We start from the raw sequence: 23,737 nt of genomic DNA on the forward strand, positions 1-23,737 counted from the left end.
CTGCTTGTCACTATTACACAATTACACACACAGGCAAGCTTATCTGTATCTAGGCATGCTAATCTGCATATTCTGTGAAAACTCCACTCTTATCTCCTCCATTACACAGGCAACTGATCTGTATCTGCACTGCAGCTCTCAGATTGTGAAAACTCTGCCTCTGAAATCTATAGCTAGTAACACCTTTTTCACCTGCCCAGACTGAAATCCCACAATCCCTTGCAAGCGCCAAGGCACTCTGGAGAAGCTGTGGGTGTGGCTTGTTTAGTTTATATGAAATTAGGGTATTAAAACAAAACAAAACAAGTATTTGGCTTGAGGAATGCCCTATAAACTATATGTAAGGAACACAATTATGCAAGGAGTAAAAGTTCATCTCGGATCCACTTTAACAATGGCTTTATTCTTGCCACTCTTCCATAAAGGCCAACTTTGTGCAGTGCATGACTAATAGTTGTCCTATGGACAGATTCCCCCACCAGAGCTGTAGATCTCTGCAGCTTGTCCAGAGTCACCACGGGCCTCTTGACTGCAATTCTGATCAGTGCTCTCCTTGTTCGGCCTGTGAGTTTAGGTGGACGGCCTTGTCTTGGTAGGTTTACAGTTGTGCCATACTCCTTCCATTTCTGAATGGTCGCTTGAACAGTGCTCCGTGGGATGTTCAAGGCTTTAGAAACCCTTTTGTAGCCTAAGCCTGCTTTAAATTTCTCAATAACTTGATCCCTGACCTGTCTGGTGTGTTCTTTGGACTTCATGGTGTTGTTGCTCCCAATATTCTCTTAGACAACCTCTGAGGCCGTCACAGAGCAGCTGTACTTGTACTGACATTAGATTATACACAGGTGCACTTTATTTAGTCATTAGCACTCATGAGGCAATGTCTATGGGCAACTGACTGCACTCAGACCAAAGGGGGCCGAATAATTACGCACACCCCACTTTGCAGTTATTTATTTGTAAAAAATGTTTGGAATCATGTATGATTTTCGTTTCACTTCTCCTGTGTACACCGCTTTGTATTGGTCTTTCACGTGGAATTCCAATCAAATTGATACATGTTTGTGGCAGTAATGTGACAAAATGTGGAAAACTTCAAGGGGGCCGAATACTTTTGCAAGCCACTGTAGATGGGTTTTGTTTTTTTTAGCAAAACTCTGACCCTCTGGAGGCAGGGATCTGACAGGTCACATCCCCATTGTCACAGTCTGGCCACATCAGATGTTTATACACTGAGCAGATACCTCATACTGGAATTATACCTGGGGAAGCTTGAATTAATATTTATTTATCTGAGATCCCTCAGCCAGGAGTCTGCAGGGATTGCACTGTTTCTATACAAATGTATAATAACATATTATCTGCTAACTGATCGTTGTTTGACAACCTTTATTTCATATTTCATGTGATTAGCCATACAAAGCTAATATTCCATTAATTTTCAGAACCAATATTTCAAACGCCATCCAGCTGTGTGCAGGACATTGTGCTATGCTGTACAGTATAGCACTATCCCAACACTTCGACTTCCACTGGCCTCTCTATTCTCTCATGCTAAAGCCCTAGTAAATGGCCCAGTCTTATGATATTTTAAAAACAGTACAGTACTACTGTTTTCACTCTAGAGTTTAAGAGAAGCTGTGTCATGCTGTTCAAATACTTCAGATTTGTGGTCTTTCAAGGAAACTCAACATGTGTCCCATCCTTTTGTCTTCTTGAACACATGGTGGATAACAATCATTTAGAAAGCAGCCGGTCTTGTTACCTTATTTAATGCAAAACGTTGTATATCCTCACTGCACAGTACACCTGTCATTCCAGCAAAATTGACAAACCTTTCAGCTGCACATGCTCCTGATTTGCACTTCTTTTAGACATCAACTTTTTCTTCTAGATTGAATGTTTTTCATGTGATCAGTTGTTTCGCCTTTTCATCTGACTGCTGCAGACAGTTTATAATTGGACAGTTAAGCTATGACTGCAGATTGACTTTGTTATGTGGGTACTTTAACTTCCCCAACTGATTCTGGTCGGTGACAGATATTTACAGCACACACCCCATAAGCCCCCTGAGCAATTTAGCTGTATCTCATGACCATTGCACAGTTGTACACTTAATCTTTTACATAGTCTTATTGTAACGTTAGACCATCTCATCACTGTGGAAGGAAGGTAGAGTCAACTGTACTTGAGTGATCTAAGATGTTTCACTACTAAGTCAGGTGGCTTTCCCAGTTCAAATGAGTAGAGGAAAGATCTTCAGCATTTACTCAGTGCATCTAGATCAGGCATGGGCAAACTTGGCCCTCCAGCTGTTGAGGAACTACAAGTCCCACAATGCATTGCAGGAGTCTGACAGCCACAGACATGACTCATAAAGGCAAATGCATTGTGGGGTTCGTAGTTCCTTAACAGCTGGAGGGCCAAGTTTGCCCATGCCTGATTTAGATCTAAGCCATGCTTATGGACTGAAACAGGAGGATATCGCCCAAAAGGGTTTTGAGACCAAGCAGTGAAGAGAAGCTTGCCAACCTCAACAGCATGAACTGGATAGGAAAGAACTCTACATACACTACAGTGTAGAATAAATAGTGCTCTTCTTTATTGTAAAGACATCTCAGCAATGTTAAGCATGTCTGCACAGCAATTGTTTCTACCACAATAGAGGAACCAAAGTCTAAAGCTGGCCACTAACGGTCCAATTTCTAGCGAAAAATCGTTCGAGTGATCAGAAATTCTGATCGGATTGGTTGTAAATAATCTCCATTGGTGGACACAATCGATTATGAACGAGTGAAAAAATGTCGCCCGAATGAATTTTCGTCGAACGAAAATTTGGATTTTCTTGGTGGTCGTGATAGATAGGAAGCAATGATTGGTTAGTTGATGGTGTAGTGAGCGATTTTTCGTCCGATCAGAATTTTTGATCGCTCGAAAGATTTTTTGCTAGAAATTGGACCGTTAGTGGCAACCTTAAGTACCACTCCAAGGAAGTCCTTAAAACACCTATTTTTTCCTCAAAACAAAATTGTGGCCTCTGACGAAGTTGTGGGACCTGCAAAACAACTGTCAGGCCAACTGCATGTACTCTTGTTATGTCTGACATATTTCTGCTAAAGATAAATAAAGAGGTCTTCCTTGGATTGGAACCTGGACTTTGGTTTCTCTATTGTAATGGAATATCCTTTTACTGTTGAGCACAATCCTTTACTACCTGATGTCTTTGGCGTCTGCCTACAGATGCATTTGGTGGCAGCAAAGTCTTCTGGAGCAATTGTTTCTATGCTGTTACTCAAAATGATCATTAACAATCGTCTGGAGTACTAGAAATCTGTAGTGTGCACATAGTTATAGTAATCGCTAACAAATTGTAGGCAAAACTACAACTAAACTCTCAACTAAACAAGAGTTTAAAAGTTCTTGAAAACTTGGATTGTTGGCTACAAGACTAGAAACGGTATATGAGAAGGATGTATTATTAATGTTATAAAACCATAAAATACATAGCATCACAAAATATGTTGCCAGGTATCTAAATTAGATGCCATAAAGATTAAAGAATACCCAAGGTGACATGTGACATGACGAGATTGACGTGTATGTACAGTGCCTAGCACACAAATAACTATTCTGTGTTCCTTTTTTTCTTTCTCTGCCTGGAAGAGTTAAACATCAGGTATGTAAGTGGCAGTTCCTGTCTGAGTCAGGACTGGGTCAGACTACAGTGTGACCCTCACTGATCAGAAATTACAGCTATAAAACACTTTCCATCCAGAAAATGGCTTCTGCGAGCAGGAAAGAGATATAAAAGGATCAATAGTTCCTAGATTTTAGCTCTGGCATACTTCAATGAATGTGTCATTGAGCAAAAACAATAAAACCGTGAAAACTTAAAAAGTACATTTAAATATAGAACAAACAGTAAAGAAGATTGCTATTCATCCTACACTCAAACGTATACAGAGTTCATTCATAATCATTATAGACTCTCTAAGATATACAAGGAAGACGTCTCCTGTCAGACCTTATGTCAGCAAAATCAACTCAGCAGTGTGTAACACTGCTAAACATCTGGACACATTCCAAGCACACTTCCCTCCTAATGTGTATCACCACAATTGAAACTCAAATGGATTCCTTGATTCAGGCAGATGAGAGGATGGTGTCTTTTCAACAGACAGAAACATGGCTATGCCATGGCATCAACATTGTGTCCCGATGTGGTAGATAAGAACACTCAAGAAATATAAACATCTCAGAAGAGCTTTCAAAGTCTGTGGCTACACAGACTGGGGCTTTGCTAAAAACAAAACACATAATTATGAAGAGATAACATTAGACCAGTGAACAAATGGCAGCAGAACATCTAGGACAATGTAGTACCGTAAATCCTGTGGTGTCAGAGCCGGATTTTCAAGAAGCATTTTTATTGGAATGTGGGGTTCAGTACAGTATGGAGATCAAACAAGCACAGGGGGGGGGGGGGGGGGGACATACCCTATGCAAGAAGGCTAAAGTTGAAGGTCAGGATGCAGCAATCTTCCTACACTGCTCATTTGAGAACATTAAAAGATTATGTTTTGCATGGAAAGGACAACTGTTACAAGAAGTAAAGAATAGGCAAAATACTGTCAAATTGTCATTACCATCCCCCAAGTAACATTGTGGCCAGCAACATTTCACACTTTTAGCCATGTAACTCTAACATCTAACTACAGCATGGCTTCAATACTTTTTGTGGTACTGTGGTGATAGGATTAGGGTAAATGAATAACAAATTCTAGACAATGTTGATTAAATTGGTCATATAGAAATGCATGTGACAGGAATGCTGAGGAAGCTTCCACCACTCATCTGAACCAAGACAGCCACTTGCATTAGTGGTGAGGTCTTATATTACTGCCCAGCAGACTGGATGAATTTAGCTAACTTCTACTCAGTGTGACATATGACATGATCTGGAAAAATGAGAACTTTGACAGAGACCTGTCACAGCACCGCAGTCTGATTAGTCCAGAAGGTAAAAATGTAGCAGGAAATGGGAAGGACCAATAATATGCTTGTTTATTCACATCTCATGCTGCTTCTAACGTGCATAAAATAATAGAAACATTTCAGTCTATCCTTAAAATAACTCTACAATTTCTTGCTTTTGTATTTATTTCAATTGTGCTGATGCAACCAGATAAAAGTTAACCTCACCTAAGGTTATTTATAAACCAGAAAAATATAGATGTGCCCTGCACTTGTATACTGCATGGACCAATGAACCCATTACTTCATTTGTAACATCCTTTTTTCCCAGATTGTTGGACTGCTGCATTACTACTGGCAACTTTGGGATTATACATTACCTATGAGTTTCCAAACCTCTTTGGAATGTCATGGTAACAAAAGTTAAAGTTGCCAAAGGTTAATTTAGTATTTTTTGTTGTCACTCATAACTGCATTTTAACTGCATGCTGGTTGTAACACACATCCAATTTTTGTTACATACACACATCAAAATTTGATTGGTCAAGCATTGGCCAATTTTACCACTGCCTAGTATGAGGGTCAACAGATTTGAATACTATGAACAGATTGTGTAGGTAAGTTCTCATACTACATGGAGGGGGGTAAAATTGGCCAATCATTGGTCAATCAAAATTGGATGTATGTACGCACCCTAAAGCCTGGTACACACTTTTAATAATGATTGACCAATCACTAACAAATATCAAATCCATGTAGTATGAGGGTTTACATACACAATTTACATTATGCAATATCTTTTGACCCTCATACTATGTGGAGGTGGTAAAATTGGTGAGTGAATGGCCAATAATAATTGAAAGTGTTAACTAGGCTCTAGGCTATATGTCATGTTCACTTCTGGGTGTCTACGAGCAGACACATTTTCAGCCTGGTATACACACTTTCAATTTTGATTGGCCAATCTCTGACCACCTCCATGTATCTGCTCATAGTGTTCTATACATGTTGACTCTCAAACTACATAGAGGTGGTAAAATTGGTCAGTGATTGGCCAATCATAATTGAAAGTGAGTACCAGGCCTAGGTCTGACATTGTTTGGATTACTACAAATTGTCAGTGTCAAGGGGCAAAAGTTTGTAACACTTGTCTGAGTAGATTTTTCATTAGCATTTGTGCAGCTACTGTTACCTGAACATACTAATAAAGAAAACTTCTGGAGAAGGGCCACAGAAGTATGTTCTAAAATGAAAACATTTGGGAGAAGGTATAGTGCTTGTGGCACTGTCCCCTCCCATAGTTGCTGATTGGAGCGGAGGCATGGCAATTATAGCCACAGACCTCTCTGCCTAGTAAGCTGCAATGGAGGGAGGGGTGTGAAATGCAGTGCTTCCTGGGATACAGCAAAGGAAGTTCTGGGGGAGGGGGTTTTCAACAGCACTGATGCAGCTCGGGGCACCTTCAGCTCCATGGCTAGCCCAGTGATGAAGACCCTCAGAGGTGATTATAAGGTTTTTTTTATTGTAACAATACTGTTCCTTTGTACAGGAAACTATGCTGACATTGGCACAGGTTCCTCCATGGTTGGCCTCTAGTCCTCCTGGAACTATGCATTCTACTATCCCCACAAATAAATTGGGGATCAATGGAGGAGGTATAAATCTGCAGTAAAGGAACTATATATGTACAGTATTCACTAGTGACTAGGCATAGTGTATATAACAAAAAAAAAAAAGTATTTGTTTTTAGAATTCTTTAGTAAAATATTCAAAGCAATGATGTTCAAAGCAACAGACAGGAAAACAAATACATAGATAATTATCTTTCACAGGAAGTGAGAAGTTAACCTCCCAAGCGGTATGGACAGATACATCCGTCCATAAAAACATGCTATGAACAGTATAAACGTGTATACACATCAATACTCTCCTGCACTGTACACTAGACCCTTGCTTGACACATTTTGGCAAGTTACAGGAAAAAAAAAAGTTTTAAAAATAAATGTTATCACTTTTTGCACAGAAATCCTGGGGAAATTGAACGCCAGGGAGGTCCAATAGTCTGAAGATAATTTTGGGTTAAATGATGAGAGAGGGTGCAACTGGCACTGCTGCTGAAGATTTTTTATTCCATGGAATCTAGTAAATCTCCATACTTCATATAAACACCATCGTGCGAATTCAGAAAATGGAAGCACATACCGGGGCTCCGGAGTAAGTCTCTACAGTGGGTGCGGGCACAAAAGGCCTGGTGACCATTTCATGCCTTGCGGCGCTTCTACCGAGGCTGTGAAACGGCCGTCAGGCTTTTTGTGCCCGCACCCATTGTAGAGACTTGCTCCGGAGCCCCAGTATGTGCTTCCATTTTCTGATTTCACACGATGGTGTTTATATGAAGTATGGATGTTTTCTAGATACCATGGAATAAATAATCTTCAGCAGCAGTGCCAGTTGCGCTCTCTCTCTCTCTCATCATTTCACACATGCTACTAGATTTTTTTGCATTAAGACCATGCTGCATCACCTACAAGGGCGCAAGATTTGCTAACAACCAGTACATCCTGTAGTAACGACATAGCTCTTTTCTCCTTTTTTCATAATTTTGAGTTAGTGCCTCAACCAGAGTTAGTTCCTAAGCCAGAGTTTTACAATGTAAAAAGTTTACAAGCCTACAATAGACTCAAGTTGCTTCTCGCTTAAAGTAACGATGAAGCAACAACAACAAAAAAGTCTTATACTTACCTATGGAGGCTCTGGATCCTATTGAGCCTTCTCTAACCCCTCTTGGTCCCCTCGTTCCAGCACTGTCCAACCTGTATCACCCGTGGATGGATAGTGTGATGGTTAATGGCTCTTCCAGTTCAGTAAGCCAGCACCTATTCAGTAGGAGTTCTTCGGCAAGACTCCCTAATACTGTCACTGGCTACTGAGTGCGCTCTACTGGCTGCCTTAGCGATTTAAGTCTGAAAGGAGAAAAGCGCTATACAAATACCAGAATTATATTTATTGTCACATATTAGACCAACTGGTCAAATACTCGTTTGGGGACCATGGGCAGGCTTTGGGAGAACTAGTGTCCCCACTTGCCCCTGAAGACAGACGGCTCCGTACTGCACATGTACGAGTGGGGACATGAGTGCTCCTGAAGCCTTCTGTGGGCTCCCAGAGGTGATATATCTTCACCGGATGGCGGGGTGGAACGAAGGGATTGAGAGGGGACAGGAAAGGCTCTATATAGGATCCAAAGCCTTCCCTCTCCATAGGTAAGTATCTGAATTTATTTTTTTTTTCTTTGTTGGTATTGTTACAGATTTGTTTACAGAAAAAGAATATAGAAGGCAAAATGACCTGTTTATTATTGGTGAATAAGTCCTGCCCCTCTTTATGTTTGAAAAAGTAAACTAAAGAGCTAACGTTTCATATTCTTATCTTTAAGTTTGAGAAAATAGACTCCCCATACTTTTGACTAGATTCACACTGCATTAATGCGTACTCAGTAAATAAACAGACTGGCAGCACAAAACATGCAAAAAGTGGCCTTGTGAGTTACATGTGCAATGTGATGCATGCAGTGAGGGATACAGGGCCAGATTTATCAAAGCATTACCAACTGTTTTTTCATCTTAAACTGTTCTAACCAGCAGGGGGAACAGTTCTGCATGATAATAAGAACCTTCTTAAATCCGAGGTAATAGTGGCAGTTTAGCATGAATTTCTAGAGCTGCACTATAGTTAAGAAAAGTGCAAATCTGTCCCTAAACTTCTGCAGAATAAGAAGTGCTTCATAGCAGTTATACAGAGAGTGCAGCAGTGAAGGCGAGACATGATTTGTGAGGTGCTCCTCCTCCCTGCTGAATTTCTCCTCAGAGCCTGCTGCTATCAATAAAGCAGATGTATTGGTTACCTCAGCAACAGTAATTCCCCTCACACACACTGCACTATCTGAGAGACCTTCCTAACTCCTCCTATTTTACAACAGTTTTAGAAGGAATCTACACTATCTAATGATTTCTTAAGATGTCTGAGACAGTTCTGCACCGATTTCTAAAAACCGACTAATATTTTTTCTCAGACACTCTTGATAAATATCCCTGACAGTACCTAGAATGTATGCTGCACTGCAACTGCACGCCCCGCGTTATGCCGACTGACTCCACTGCACTACACTGCTAAAGCAGCAATGTGAGCGTACCGTTACAATATAACTGCAGCACTATGCAATGGGGAGAAAATGAAATGGTCGCGCATCTAACCAAGATGCACCTGATAGATACTCATTGCATAGGGCTAAAAAGCCTCTCAAATGCACAAGTGTGCTCATTGCAGTGAAACAGGTGCATTAAGAACTAATGAATCTCACAATACAAACAATGGAAGCAAATCCATGCATTACACATTATCCGGGGACCTTACCCTTCTCTTATTGAGAGAGACATCTGTTCCACGCTGCAGAGCATGTTAGCAGGGACGGCTCGTGCAGCCTTCTCTCGGGGTCCCCACCCTATCTAAGTTTAAAATCACCCAACATTATGGGATCATGCTAGCAACATTGATTTGGGAGCAGCAGGCCATATAAAGGGGAAGGGTGCGGTGTGGGCGGCGCCCCAGGAACTCTCACTGCCCGGGGACACCACCCACAACCCAAGCCAAAGCAAAAGAAATACAATATTATGCAATGGGGAGAAAATGAAATGGTCGTGCATATAACTGCAGCACGTTTGCTATACGATTGTATTGTCCAAAGCAACATGTCAGGGTGAGCCCAGTCTTTCCTTATACGCATAAAGTAGATGTATGCCTTAAATACAAGCTAACCCAGCAATTATATGCTTTTGGTAGAATTATGTACTACATGAAGCAAAGCCATAATTATAAACATAAAGAATTCCCCAAATACAGGCCTACATTGGTATGTGCACTCTTTGTGGCACAGTTTACATACTATTTTCATGCTTATTGTTAAGAAAACAAGTGAACTCCTTGTGGGAGAAACTGTGAATGCTTCCTTTATATTATTGTGTTAATAACAAAATTGTTTGAAAGATATAATACTTCCATGTATTTACCCCAAGGCTAGTGTTGGATAAGGGTATAGTTACCCAGGAAACAATAGAATCCATTGTGGTGAGATCCCCCAGCCAGTGTTTCCCTGTAAAGATTAGGCAGTTATGGAGAGGCATCTTATGTTTTGAATACTAATATTTTAATATAGAATTCTATTACAAGGGCTTTTTATGTATATTTGTCAGGTCATTAGTGAATGCTTACTGTTCAGCAGTGGCGTAGCTAAGGAGTTGTGGGCCCCGATGCAAGTTTTACAATGAGGCCCCCCAAGCACTCTATACATAACAGTTGATACGGCGCACCAAAACCTGCCAATGGCAACTACAGTGTCAGAGGTGCAAGAAGGGAATGGGGAGCAGTTTGTTAATAATTACCAATATTCAAAGTATCCATAGAAGTGATTATTATGAGCACAGGACCAATAGAGAGCTAATACTGTAGTTGAGGGAGGGCTCCTCAGGGCCCCTCTAGCCCAAGGGCCCCCGAAGTGGTCGCAACCTCTGCAACCCCTATTGCTACGCCCCTGGTGTACAGTATTCTTACAATGCAACTTATACCTTTTCCTAAAAAGCATAATTGTCCCCATCTTTTCTGCTGACTCTTTTGAGTGTTATATAAGCATTTAGACTTTTGTAGACTAGATTTTGTAGAGTGTTAAAAAAAACTGATTTCAAAGATTTTTAAATCATTTGCAATATGTGACTAATCACAGATAATGTGCAAGCAGCAGTGATTCTATTGCCATGCATAGCACAAGATGTGCTAGCAGAGGAGAGACAGAAGCAATGCCATGATACAGACACGCAAAAGAAAATCAACTAAAGTTTAATTTTTTAAGTGCGGAGACCAGAGACGGCGCAAGGTCTTCCAGCACCCAAGGTTGAGATACCAAAGTGCGCCCCTCCATCCCTCCCACCCCAGGTGTCACACGCTGATTGCTATTAGACTAGGAGGTGCCGCAGGTCCCCGAACCCCCTCTAAAACCTTAATTTCTAGTTATCTGGCTTGCAGTCATGGACATGTATCCCTTTTTCTTATTTCTCCCTGCTTCAAACACAATAGGGGAATGATAGCTGAGTGATTTGTGCGTCCCTTCCTACACTGCGCCCTGAGGCTGGAGCCTCTCTCGCCTCTGCCTCAGCCCGGCCCTGGCAGAGATACATAAAGGAGCATAGTTACCTTTGTCACTGCCTATAGCCGATGCGTTCCACGTCCTGTTCCATTGCGTTCTGTCTCTCTAATGCTTCCTCCTTCAAACCCAGAAGTATTGGAGGGACATGGAACGCGACATGGAGCACATCAGCTGTAGGCGGCGACAAGGGTAAGTTAACTGCCTCCCTGCCACGGACGGCAAGTTTTACTCGGAATTTGGAATCCGTACGCTAGAGCTCTGTGGAGCTCTTTCCTAATATGCTGATTTGGTATTGCAGTTCCAAGGCCACAGACCAACCCGTATGTACTAGCTGTTTTTTTTTTCATTTACTAAATTTCTTTCTGCAAATACTGGCATATCCTTGGAGGAAAAAAAACCCTGTTTCAGATTGCAGGTATTGGGTCTTCAGTGGTTTGTGTGCTAAAAAGCAGTATACCCTCATATTTTTGTGGTTTGTAAATAACCCTCTTTGTCAGTGAGTATGATGCATTAATTCTTAGCGCTCTTTTCTTTTCCAGATCTATAAAAGATCCTGCATGATTCACTTACTCCTGGCCTGTTTAACTCTTTGTTAAAACTATAGTTGTACCTGGCAAATGTGTTAATCACAAAAAGGGCTTAATATGGGTGGGAGGGGTTAATCCCTCACAGCTGTGTCTGTCTCTTGCCTGCACAGGGGGAGAGAATGCTGCAGATCAGAGAAGCACTGAAGATTTTAGCAGAGAGAGTTTTAATATTGGAGACAATGATTGGAATTCATGGTGAGTATCTGAAGAGGAGGGAGGAAATGAGAATGTGAAGGGTAGGGAATGGAGGGGAATACAGATGCAATAACAACTGGAGAGGGAAACAAAATGATTTGGAGAAAGTGCATGAACATATTGATGATCACAACACACTCAGAGGGTTTTGTCCTGATTTATGTAACATTTGCAAATTCTGCCTGGATATATAAAGCAGAAGAACCTAAGTCAGACTGGAGGCAGAAAACAGCCCTAAAAACTTAAAGGGAATCTGAACTGAGGGGAATATGGAGGCTGCTGTCTCTTTTTCTAATATACCATTTATTAATAAAGAGAGTCTGAAGCAAGAATAAATCTCGCTTCAGACCTCATAAATAGCAGGGGCATGTGTGCCCCTGCTAAACCGTCACTATCCCGCGGCTTAACGGGGGTCCCTGATCACCCAAATCCCCTCGGTGCAGCGGGGGAGCGCTTCCTGGTTGGGGCAGGGCTAACCGCCGCAGCCCTGCCCCAAGCGCGTCTGTCAGCGCGTATCTCCTCCTCTCCCCCGCCCCTCTCAAGTCTTCTTTCACTGAGAGGGGCGGGGGAGAGGCGGCGATGCGCCGCTGATAGACGCGACTGGAGGCAGGGCTGCGGCGGTTAGCCCTGCCTCCAGGAGCGACCAAGTGTTGCAGTGGGGGGTTTGGGGGTGAAGGGACCCCCGTTTAGCGGCGCGATAGCGGCGGTTTAGCAGGGGCACACGTGCCCCTGCTAACTTGGAGCTCTGAAGCGAGATTTATTCTCGCTTCAGAGTCTCTTTAAGGATGGTCAATGAGATGCAAATAATTCCAAGCTGATGTAGGATTATGCTAATGTATGCAGATTAAAAATTGACCAAGTTGCATACATTTGCATAATCCTACATCAACTCAGAAATACTTGAATATTATTGACCATCCCTACCAGCAACTGAATGTTTCCAATACAATAGAGATAAAGCTTAATTTTATTTTTTGAATGGAAACATTAATATATCTGCCGGATTTATTTATTTCTGTCCAGGTTCCTATTGGAAATATTTTTCACTGGAAGAGGAGTTCTAATCTGCTTGAGGGATCCCAGCAGGAATCCCCATAGACAAGTCCCGCTCCCTATAGTAAATAACTGAACACCCAACGCACCTAAAACTGAAGTACATAAAAAATACATACATACATAGATAGTCCACTAATTTTCCTAACGAAATATGTAATTGCATTAAAAAAAACTATAAACACCACTAGAATACACTTCGTACAGCAGGTTCTCCACTGGCCAGCAGTTAACTTAAGTTCTGCGGCCTCCAGCTGCTAATAGGAGGATTTCCCAAAGAAGGAGTGACATGTCAAAAAAAAAAAAAGGCACCTACAGTCCAAATAGGAAAATTAAAGTCTGGTTCTCATGGGTGAGCCGCAGTGCTCGTCGGTTAAGTGCTGCCCATGCAAGTGAATAGCAGCACTTGTTCTGTACTTTTACCATTGTTTGCACAAACACGTGTACTGAGACTGATTTTTCCCGTTGTTTCAGCTGACCCTGGAACATGCAGCTTCCAGGGAGCTTCCAGGGTTGCCACATCTCCATGTCCCATCTGAGGGTGAAAAAAGCTGTCAAATGCTTTTCTTGCAGAAAAGCATTTGACTGAGATGCCGAACCAGCTCTAAGGCAAAAACCTATGAGGAGAATCGCACCACCTATTGGTGGAATAGGCATTAATAAAAGAAGCCTAAAAATGAACCGGTGTCACTTAAAGCCTTAAAAAATTAATGGCATAAAAACCTTTGGTTAATGAAAAAAAAAAATAATGGCATTACAAAGAAAGGGAAAAAAACCCTGTTGTCATTAATGACAAGAAAAGAAAAAAACAAAAAATTGCCTCAACACGACCCCCTATTGCAGCGCCTGTCACATTTTTTCCTCAAGACATCTGTGCTCGGTGGTACACCTGAGGTAATTCACCTCACATGTTGAAAATTCCACCTCCATCCCTTCACAATTAATTTATATTCACATTGCTATTCCCCTAATTGGCCAGTAGAAGTCACCCTTGCCATTAACATACAGCATGTGTATGACACGCCCCCAGCTTTGTAAATCCTCCTATAAGCAGCTGGAGGTGGCACAAGAAGAAGCAGAGAACCAACCTAAAAAGGCTTCTTGCCAGAGGCGAAACCTCACTATGGAGTCTTTTTATTGGCAATTATAGCTTTATTTTTAATGTAATTACATATTTAATTGTATGTAGTTTTTATATACGGTACATCAATTTTAGCTGTGTTGAGTTTCCAGCTTGTCTATGGGGATTCCCATTGGGTCCCCTCAAGTAGACTAGAACTCGAGTCCTTTTGGACAGAAACAGAACTTTGCATAGGGCTAGGGGTGCATACATACATCCAATTTTGATTTGCCAATTTTACCAATTCCATGTAGTATAAGGGCCAACCGATTTTGAATACTATGAACAGGTAGTGCAGGTAAGCTCTCATACTACATGGAAGTGGTAAAATTCTCCAATCGTTGGCCAATCAAAATTGGATGTACGTACTAAGCTTTAACCCAGTAGCTAATACCTCATTAATCAATCAAGCTGACAAGCATCAATTATCAGCCATCTTAACCTGATATTGTGCAAAGTTCCTGTTCAGGCCAGGGGATCTGGTCCTAATAATACTTAAATGATGAATTTTAGATCATATCACTAAGACACAACTATGAGATACAATCACAACAGAAAGGTACCGAACAGTCGAATCACACATCTCATTGGTCATACCCATATATAATGGGTAGTCTTTCTAGACTCCAGCAGTACACATTCCCAATTCGAGGACACACCATTTGCAGAACAAGTTCTGGAGGTTTTAAAGGAAATGTAATTTTCCTGTAAGCTTCTATTCTGTTACTTCTGCACAATCTGGCTCCGTGTTCCTTTGCTGAAGCCTCACAATTTTAGTCCTATACTGAATACAAGACTAGACTTTTCTAAGGCCTCTTTCAGATGGACAGCTGACAAACGGTGCAGTTCAGCCACCTAAAAGAGACCTAAATTGGTATTCTGTCATCCGTCTTCATGCCATTCCCAAACTGGTGAGCATACCTCTGCTGTTATTAACAGTGCTTGATAAATAGGTTTGTGAAGTGCACAACATGGATCACTAAATCCTTGCACACATGCTAGAGGGAGTCAGCTAGGGGTTGTCTCACCGGAGAATGAGGAGCATGTATCTATGACCCCTAGAGGTTGGTTAATCAACCACCATGTCAGATCTTTAAGCAATGGCTAAGTCCATTGTTCCCCTCCTTACTCCACCTGCAGGTAGCTGCTCCGTAGTGCGCCATGTAGAGTTACCTCTTCCCTTCTGCAAAGCAACAGACACTATGGCAATGTGAGGCATCTGTACAGCATCCAGTTCCGAAACAGTTGCGCAAGGGATCGAGTCTCAGTCCCTTCAGAGACAAGCAAAGTCAGGAAAGTCTATGCCTGTATTCAGTATAGATGGGACTATGAAGACAAATAAGAAAATAAGAATAATCAAGCTTGCAGTGGCCTAGCATTTTTCTTTATATGCAAAATTCCAACTCAGTCCCACCAAAGCTATGCAGAAACACTGCAGTCTGGTTGATTCATGTCTGTTACGGCAGACCTGTGAGTCCACTGATATTATAGGTCTTATTTACTGAGGTTCACCAGGGCTGGACAATGCAAGTGGCACAGCAAGCCTGGGCTGGATGTGTTACAAATTGTCTAATGAGACCCTCTATAGTGTGAATTACTAAAAGGCCAGTGAAATGGTGGTGGTGTTGTATTTGCATACATGCAATGGTAGTGACAACTGATTTTCCACTCTACTCTGGATCTCACTATAGGTGTGCATGTAAATACATTTGCACCATTGCTATTTTACTTATTATTATTATTATTATTTTGTAATCTAATGCAGAAGTAGTAGTGGACAGTTTTATGCTAGGTACACACCATACAATGTTCTGGTAGATTTACTTGCCAGATTGATTATTTCCAACATGTCCAATCTGATTTTCGATCGTTTTTTCAATTTTCCGATTGTTTTTTTATCGTTTTTTTCGATCAATTTTTATAGAACTAAACGAAAATCGATCGAAAAAAAAAAACATTAAAAAAGATTGGAAAATCTAAAAATAGATCGAAATTCAGATTGGACATGTTGCAAATAATCGATCTGGCAGGTAAATCTCCCAGAAAATTGTATGGTGTGTACCTAGCATTAGACTTTAGATGATCCATTGTTATCTAGCCTTCAGGAACCTTAGTAAATCAGAGACTGACTGAGACCTGCAATTAACTTTTTCTCCTGAGTTTTCTCCTATGAGATAATTTTTCATCTTCTATTTGGAATAACTTTTCAGTACTTTGCAATTTAAAAAGTATCGAAAAGTAGGTTAAAAAGTACTATCAAAATTATTTTAATTATTTTCTTGCTTGATGATGGTTTAAACAGCCTCTGAAGCGAGTCTTAAATCATGTTATTACTGTAAAGCACTATAGATAGTGCTAAACCACCACATCCCCATGGCAAAACGAGGGGTCTATACCCCCCAAATCCCCTCTGCAAAATCCACAACTTTCTTGGTCGTCCATTTTGCTGCTCATGGGGGCAGAGCTTTGAGCTGCAGCTCTGCCTCCATGCGCGTCACTCTGCCCGCGGATCTCCGCCTCTCCCCCGCCCCTCTCTGTGAAGGCAGATTGAAAGGGGTCTGGAGAGGTGGCGATCAGCGGGGATTGACGTGCTAAGAGGCAGAGCTACAGCGCTCAGCTCTACCTCATCAGGAAGCGCTCCCCCGAGTTTGCAGAGGGGATTTGGGGGTATAAACCCCTCATTTTGCCACGGGGATGCAGTGGTTTAGCACTAATGACATGCTTTAAGACTCACTTCAGAGTCTATTTAAAAGGCATTTTATTTGCATGTTTGAAAATATCACCTTAGAGAAAACTTAGGAGAAAAAGTTAATTGCATATGGTCCCTTGAGAAAACAGAAGGGGCAAAAGTTTTTTTTTAATATATATATATATATATCGCTCTAGACTACAGTATTTATTTAGCTTATTTTTGAGGTGCCCATAATCAGCTTAATGTTTGCCTGTTCTTATTAAGCACACTATTCTACGCAGCATACATAGACTTTGGGAAAATCTACATACACAGAAAATGCTTTATTGATAAATTATAACTATTTAATTCTTTCTTTCTGCTGCCCTCTGGTGGAATATTTGTGTAAACAGTATATTTATTTTAAATGTTCTTATGATCATCTGAGTACTATATTCTAGAGAAATGTACTGAACAGTGCAACACACAAATTGTGTACAAAAATCCTTACCTTTGTTTTGCACTTAGTACCATCCTTTTATTACTGCTGTAACTGCTCTTTACCTTGCTGTGTCCTACTTGTCATACCGCATCCTATTAAGTTGCACTATTGTGAACATTTGCACCTGCCTTCTTTATGCGTGGGATATAAATCTGTACGTTTCTGAACTATTTTCCATTTCTCTATCATTCTTTTGTACGTTTCGTGTTATTCTGTGCCACAGCAATCTGTATTTCTAACTCCTCCATTATGCTAATCTTCATCACCTTGCTCCATTGTCCCATTGTGCTGTTTTCGGTCTGGCAGGTGGTCAGCTTAGCCTCCTTCCTCCAGCTTCAAGAGCAGCTGGAGCTGCTGGTTAAAAGGGTCACTCTGCTTGAATACATAATGTGGCCAGGTAACAAAAGCCATCCACTGCTCCTTGCTGCCAGAATGCCTGCATCCATCTCCTACCTACTTCTATTATCCTTGGGCTGTATATGTAGCTTCCACAACCTGTGAAAGAGGAGCACAAAGCTCGCATGCACAGTATTCACAAATTATCTGTTATTAGGAATCAAGCTGAAAATGTCTTAAAGGCAAAACAAAATATTCAGAACAGATTGGGACTATTACCCTGTTTCCCATAAAATAAGACCTACCACGAAAATAAAGGTGGCCATACACTGGTCGATTTGCCATCAGATTCGACCAACAGATAGATCCCTCTCTGATCGAATCTGATCAGAGAGGGATCGTATGGCCACCTTTACAGCAAACAGATTGTGAACCGATTTCAGCCTGAAACCGTTCACAATCTGTTGTGGTGGTGGTGCTGCTGCTGCTGCCCCCGCCCGCCCGCATACATTACCTGCTCCGCCGGCGCGACTCCAGTCCCCCGGTCACCGCTGCTCTGTCTGCGCTCTGGTCTCCAGGTCCGGCATGCCTCACTTCTTCTAGCCCGGCAGGAAGTTTAAACAGTAGAGGGCGCTCTACTGTTTAAACTTCCTGCCGGGCTAGAAGAAGTGAGGCATGCCGGACCTGGAGACCAGAGCGCAGACAGAGCAGCGGTGACCGGGAGACTGCAGTAGCGCCGGCGGAGCAGGTAATGTATGCGGGCTCTATTGCGTCGGTCGTCGGGCACTCGAACGCCGCTAGCGATGCGCTCTTTACCCGCGGGCGATCGACGGTTATTTTCCGCACGGCACGATCGACGGGATCGGACGAAATGGATCGAAATTCGGCGTGTAGCGTGAACGATTGGCAGCAGATTCGATCCCAGTGATCGAATCTGCTGTCGAAACGGGCGCAAATCGGGCCAGTGTATGGCCTGCTTAAGCCCTAGCATATCTGTTCAGTACTTCAAGGAGTCTCCAGGACAGTTTTACCTGAGAGATGACTCGCTCTTCCTACTTTGGCAATAACCACACATACAGATTAAATGACACCTGAAGTGAGAGGGATATGGAGGCTGCCTTATTTATTTCCTTTTAAGAAATGCAAATTGAATTGGCTTTCATGCTGATCCTCTAAAGCAGGGGTCCCCAAACGTATTGGGTCGAGGGCCGGGTCAACATACTTCAGACTTGCTGTGGGGCCGATGTATACATAAAATGAAGTCTTTGCAGGCCACACAGTGAAGCATACCCAGATGACAACCTGCAATCCAATTGAACAGCAGTGTCACCTGAAGTGAAATTTGTTTGGAAACCAGCCAATTACTGCTTTCTGGCTACCATGTGGATGCTATTCTATATGCGGACCACCAATATTTAAAGATGTAGCTGACCATATCTATAAGTGCTACATTTTTGTGTGTGAAGGGCCGGTAAAAAAGCCTCTGGGGGCCACATTCGGCCCGCGGGCCTTAGTTTGAGGACCACTGCTCTAAAGTACCTTATTGTTGCCTACAAAAGGACCTTAGTGGTGCCTTTAAAGGACCACTATTGCGAAAAAAGTAAACAGTTAAAAGCTGACAGAACTGATGGGTTTTAGACCAGTCCATCTCATCATGGGGTATTCTCAAGCTTTTCTTTGATTTCAATAGCATTGCTAAGTCTAACTGCCAAAATAGTGTGCAAGTAAGTAGGGAGGCTGGCTAGTATCTTACTGTTTTGGCAGTTAAACTGCCATTCAGGTAGTGCTTCTGAAAACAAAGAAAACCCTGAGACTCTCCCATGAAGAGATTGACTAGTCCAAAACCTGTCGGTTCTGTCAGGTTTTAACTGCTTACTTTTTTCACGATATTGGTCCTTTAATTCCTGCCATCCCAGTACCTTTATATGGATGAGTGGTGCTACCACTACCACAGTGGACCTGGGCATCTTTAACCTTAAGACTTCTAAAAAAAACTTACATACCAAAATCTTAGTAGGGATTAGGTAAAAACTTCCCAGCATGGAGAAAGGATTGCCATTTCCACACACAGGTGTTGGCAACATCAAACTGGACTTACGGAGCTTCAAACAAGTAGGATGGATAAACAACTGGATGGTTTCCCACAACCTAGAGAAAACAACAAAATGTGCCTGCCATCCTGGTAGGTAAGAAACAATAAAAAACGATTTTTACTCCCATTTGTGTGGTTTGTGCTTCCTGAGTGGGAGGAGTCATCTCTCAGGTCAAGCTGTCATGGAAGATGACCAAGGAAAGAGGCTATATCTTCAAGAACTCTAGTACTCATTGAATTACTAATGATTTTTGACTTTATATTTTTTTAAAAAAAAAACCTTCTGATGCATTTTGTCATCATGATCTCATATTAATGTCTGGTTTGTGAAATATGTACTTCAGGTGATTAGCGGGTATGATCTGGATTGATATTGATTTGCCCCAAGCTTACAGAACAATGGAGCAGCCATGTGGGCAGAATACAACATACACTGAGCAAAAATATAAAAGCAACACTAAGGCCCACCTGTGCAATAATTATGATGTCCAATAAACACCTTGATATGCCACACCCAGAGGGGGGATGGATTGTCTTGGCAAAGGAGAAGTGCTCACTGAGGGCTGGTTCACACTTTGGCAGCGATCATCAAAACGCTGCTGCTAATGTATCCCTATGGCTACATTCTCCCTGCAAAGTGTTGTATTTATATTTTTTCTCAGTGTATGTATGACATGCTGAATCAGGGAACTGCTTTCAGGCTATTATGACCAACATCATAGGTAGTCAAGAGCCATAATTCTCTCATAAACCAGTGGTTGGGGCAAACGCCTTCTAACATACTTCTGGACAAGCAATCACACACAGTATATATTTATACTGGTCACACACAGAGAACAATTGGGTAGGGTGATCAATCAACTTTAACAGCTAGGATCTCATACAAACTTTTAACCTAGTAGTCCATGGTAGTTTTTGCTTTTAGTGGCTACTATGTGAATCAACTATTTATTAGACAAACACAGACCCTTCTAAAATCACCCGTTTTCTGTCCAGCATTAGAAACCAATAGGTAATCCATTCAGTTCTCATCAAGATTAAACATGTTTATTAGGTCATAACTGACTTGGCTGGGATATTGCCAGAAATCACATATACCTGTAAATTGGCTAGTGCTTTCTATTCGGTTACTGTGTAGCTGACATTACAGCCCTTGTGATGTTACAATCTCTAAATCAGAGTTTGCATGTTGCTTGTTTATTTATGGTGCATGTGTTACAAATGTGCACAAGACATCTATAGGACAAGTGCATGCTTCTAAGGTTCAGCTGTTTTGGTGGGTACCAAAAGCCTGTAGCTTCAGTAGTTAAAAAGAGTCGCTTTGGGAAATATTCTCATAAGTGGACAAAGAGAGCAAATCAAAATATTGTTAATAAAAGTTTGAAATCAAATACAGGTAACTCCGATACTAGTACATATTACTCAGAGTGCTAGTTTTATTATTTTAAATATGCCCAAATCTGCATTATCAGATTTTATGCTGTAGATCAGGAGTGTCCAAACTTGCTAGAGGGCCTGAACTAGCAAAATTAAACACAATGATGGCCGCATAATTACAACTATTGATGCATGTGGCGGTGCACGTAAATAAAGACTTAGGGCCCTTTTCCACCAGCGCGTTTGCGCTGGCTGAATCGCAAAACCGCAAACCGCTAGCGATTTTACAATCGCTACGGTTTGCTTTTTAACATAGGAATCGCGGTAGGTCATTTCCACTACCGCGATTCGCTTTTGTCGGGAACGCGAACGCGCGGCGGAGCGATAATTGCCGCGATTTTGCTATGCGGTGCATAGCATAGCAAAATCGCGGCCGCAAACGTCGGGGGAATCGCCGGTTTTGCGATTCAGCAATCGCTAGCGTTCAGCCTGAACGCTAGCTATTGCAGGTGGAAAAGGGCCCTAAGAGCTTTAGGGGCCAATAGACAAGGCTCACTGGGCTGCGAATGGCCCACTGGACATACTCTGGAGTCCCCTTGATCTAGATCATGTATTAGTACTTCTCCTTTTTTTTTGTATTTCCAACCTTTTCAGCACATGTCCACTTATGAAAATATGGCCTTTTGATCTGCAATTTCTACTGGAACTGGTTTTGTTTGCTTGATTATTTATTATGATTATCTTAAGGAATCATGGATCTTTCTGAATCTTTGAAAAATCTGTATGCTAGTGAGTGGTGTTTTGAAAATAATATTGCGGTTACAGCTGTCTAATGTGCTAGCTTCTATTTTACAAAACACATTGACTGCTTTGGTAGTGACACCCATCTAGTGGCCTGTGTATGTAGCTGCCCTGTGTTCTCTGCACAGAAAGTGCAAGTTACCGTACTTTATACAGTAAGACTTTTATTAATTTCACTTTCTTAGTGAAAGATGGAGCGTGGAATGACTTTAGAGTTCGCTTTGCCACTTATTGTTTACATTATTGAGCACTGCTAATGGCATTGCTTGTGACTGTGGATGCAGTCACATGGTTCACAGAGATAATTCATGGACACAACTAGTACCTTTGAATTAGAAATTGGCACACATAAATTACAATTAGTTAACACAGCTTAATTTTCTAAAGCAAACCCAGGCAATAGCAAGTGGTCAAAAGGTGAAAAAATGCACGAGTAGAGTCTATCTTCTGAAACTGCCATTGGGTGCAGGCCTCTGGTTTACATGCCCCAGAGCGGCCATAACCTCTGCTCTGCATCCCCTATTGCTACACCATGTGTGTTGGCTTATAACATCAGTAGCCATGGGCCCTCATTCAATTCATATATTCTCCAAGGTGATATTTTCACACCTTGTCAATAAAATGCCTTTTAAGCCATCAACAAGAAAATAGAATTTTGGCAGTACTTTTTCACCTACTTTTGGCATTTTTTCAATTCAGAGTGCTGAAATGTTATTTTAAACAGAAGATGAAAAATGATCTCCTAGGAGAAAATGTGAATTGAATAAGGGCCATATCTACGGAACTACTGTTCATTTTGACATGCAGTTTCCCATACGTTATCTCTGATGGCGTATTTCTTCATCCTATTCTTACATTGTACTGCCCATGATTGTCGGAAACCCTTTTTTAAGTGTAATTAAAGATTACGTAGTAAGATACCCCTTGAAAAGGAAGCATATCTGAGGGGAACAAGAGACCACTTCTTATCACTAGATTAGCTACAAAACTGCACATAGAAGTAGCACAACGGAAAAAATGTGTTCGTAAAAAAATAGTTCTTTGAGGAAGATAGAAGAAACAGTGGCCCATATGCAATTCACTTTTCCTCCTGAGTTTTCTCCTAGGTGATGGTTTCACATGCCTTTTGAGCCACCAGCAAGCAAGAAAATACTCAAAATAATTTTTATGGTACTTTTTCCACAACTTTTGGGTACGTTTTCAATTGTAAAATGCTAAAAAGTTATTTTAAAGAGAATATGAAAATTATCTCCTAGGAGATAACTCAGGAGAAAAGTTAATTACATATGGGCCAATGGCTCATATGCAATTAGGTTTTTTTTCTCCCGATTTTTTTCCTAGGTGATATTTTCACAACTTGTCAGTAAAATGCCTTTTAAAGTGTACCAAAGATGGTACACAGGCCATTATTTAAACTTACCTGGGGCTTCCTCCAGCCCCAGAGCACTGGGGCTTCCCTCACCATCCTCTTCAACTCGTCTGTTCTGGCGCTGTGACTCCCAGTAATCCGGTCAGTTTCCACTAGTCGTTGCCTTTTGTGCATGCCCAGCTCGGCTGTTCCTCCCCCCCCCCCCCTGCGCTCCCATCCTCTGGAGCGTTCTGCGCCTGCACAGTACTACTGCACAGGCGCAGAAATCTCCAGGGGACGGGAGTGCGACGAGGGGTGCGCAGGCAGCCGAGCCACATGTGCGAAAAGGCAGCGACTGACCGGATTACCGGGAGTTATAGTTGCAGAATGGGGGACCCGAGGAGGATGGTGAGGGAGGCCCCGGTGCTCATGGGGCTGGAGGAAGCCCCGGGTAAGTATAAATAAGGGCTAGGAAACCATCTCTGGTT

General features: G+C 41.8%; 1 protein-coding gene across 10 annotated transcripts in view; it reads left to right on the forward strand.

Moving 5' to 3' along the window:
* EMID1 (EMI domain containing 1) overlaps positions 1-23,737 on the forward strand; it is a 129,262-nt gene that overhangs the window by 101,005 nt on the left and 4,520 nt on the right. For 4 of the 10 annotated variants that reach the window (XM_068240124.1, XM_068240086.1, XM_068240094.1 and 1 more), the window contains one exon: positions 11,865-11,949. The exons of 1 other annotated variant lie outside the window; for it this stretch is intronic. In XM_068240124.1, coding sequence (XP_068096225.1) covers positions 11,865-11,949 — 85 coding nt within the window. Of the gene's footprint in view, positions 1-11,706; positions 11,950-17,206; positions 17,258-17,601; positions 17,693-23,737 lie in introns of those variants that run through there. 5 more of the 10 variants (XM_068240110.1, XM_068240077.1, XM_068240134.1 and 2 more) reach the window with 4 other exon arrangements.

Source organism: Hyperolius riggenbachi, chromosome 1 (genome assembly GCF_040937935.1).
Source record: "Hyperolius riggenbachi isolate aHypRig1 chromosome 1, aHypRig1.pri, whole genome shotgun sequence".
NCBI classification, from domain to species: Eukaryota; Metazoa; Chordata; class Amphibia; order Anura; family Hyperoliidae; genus Hyperolius; species Hyperolius riggenbachi.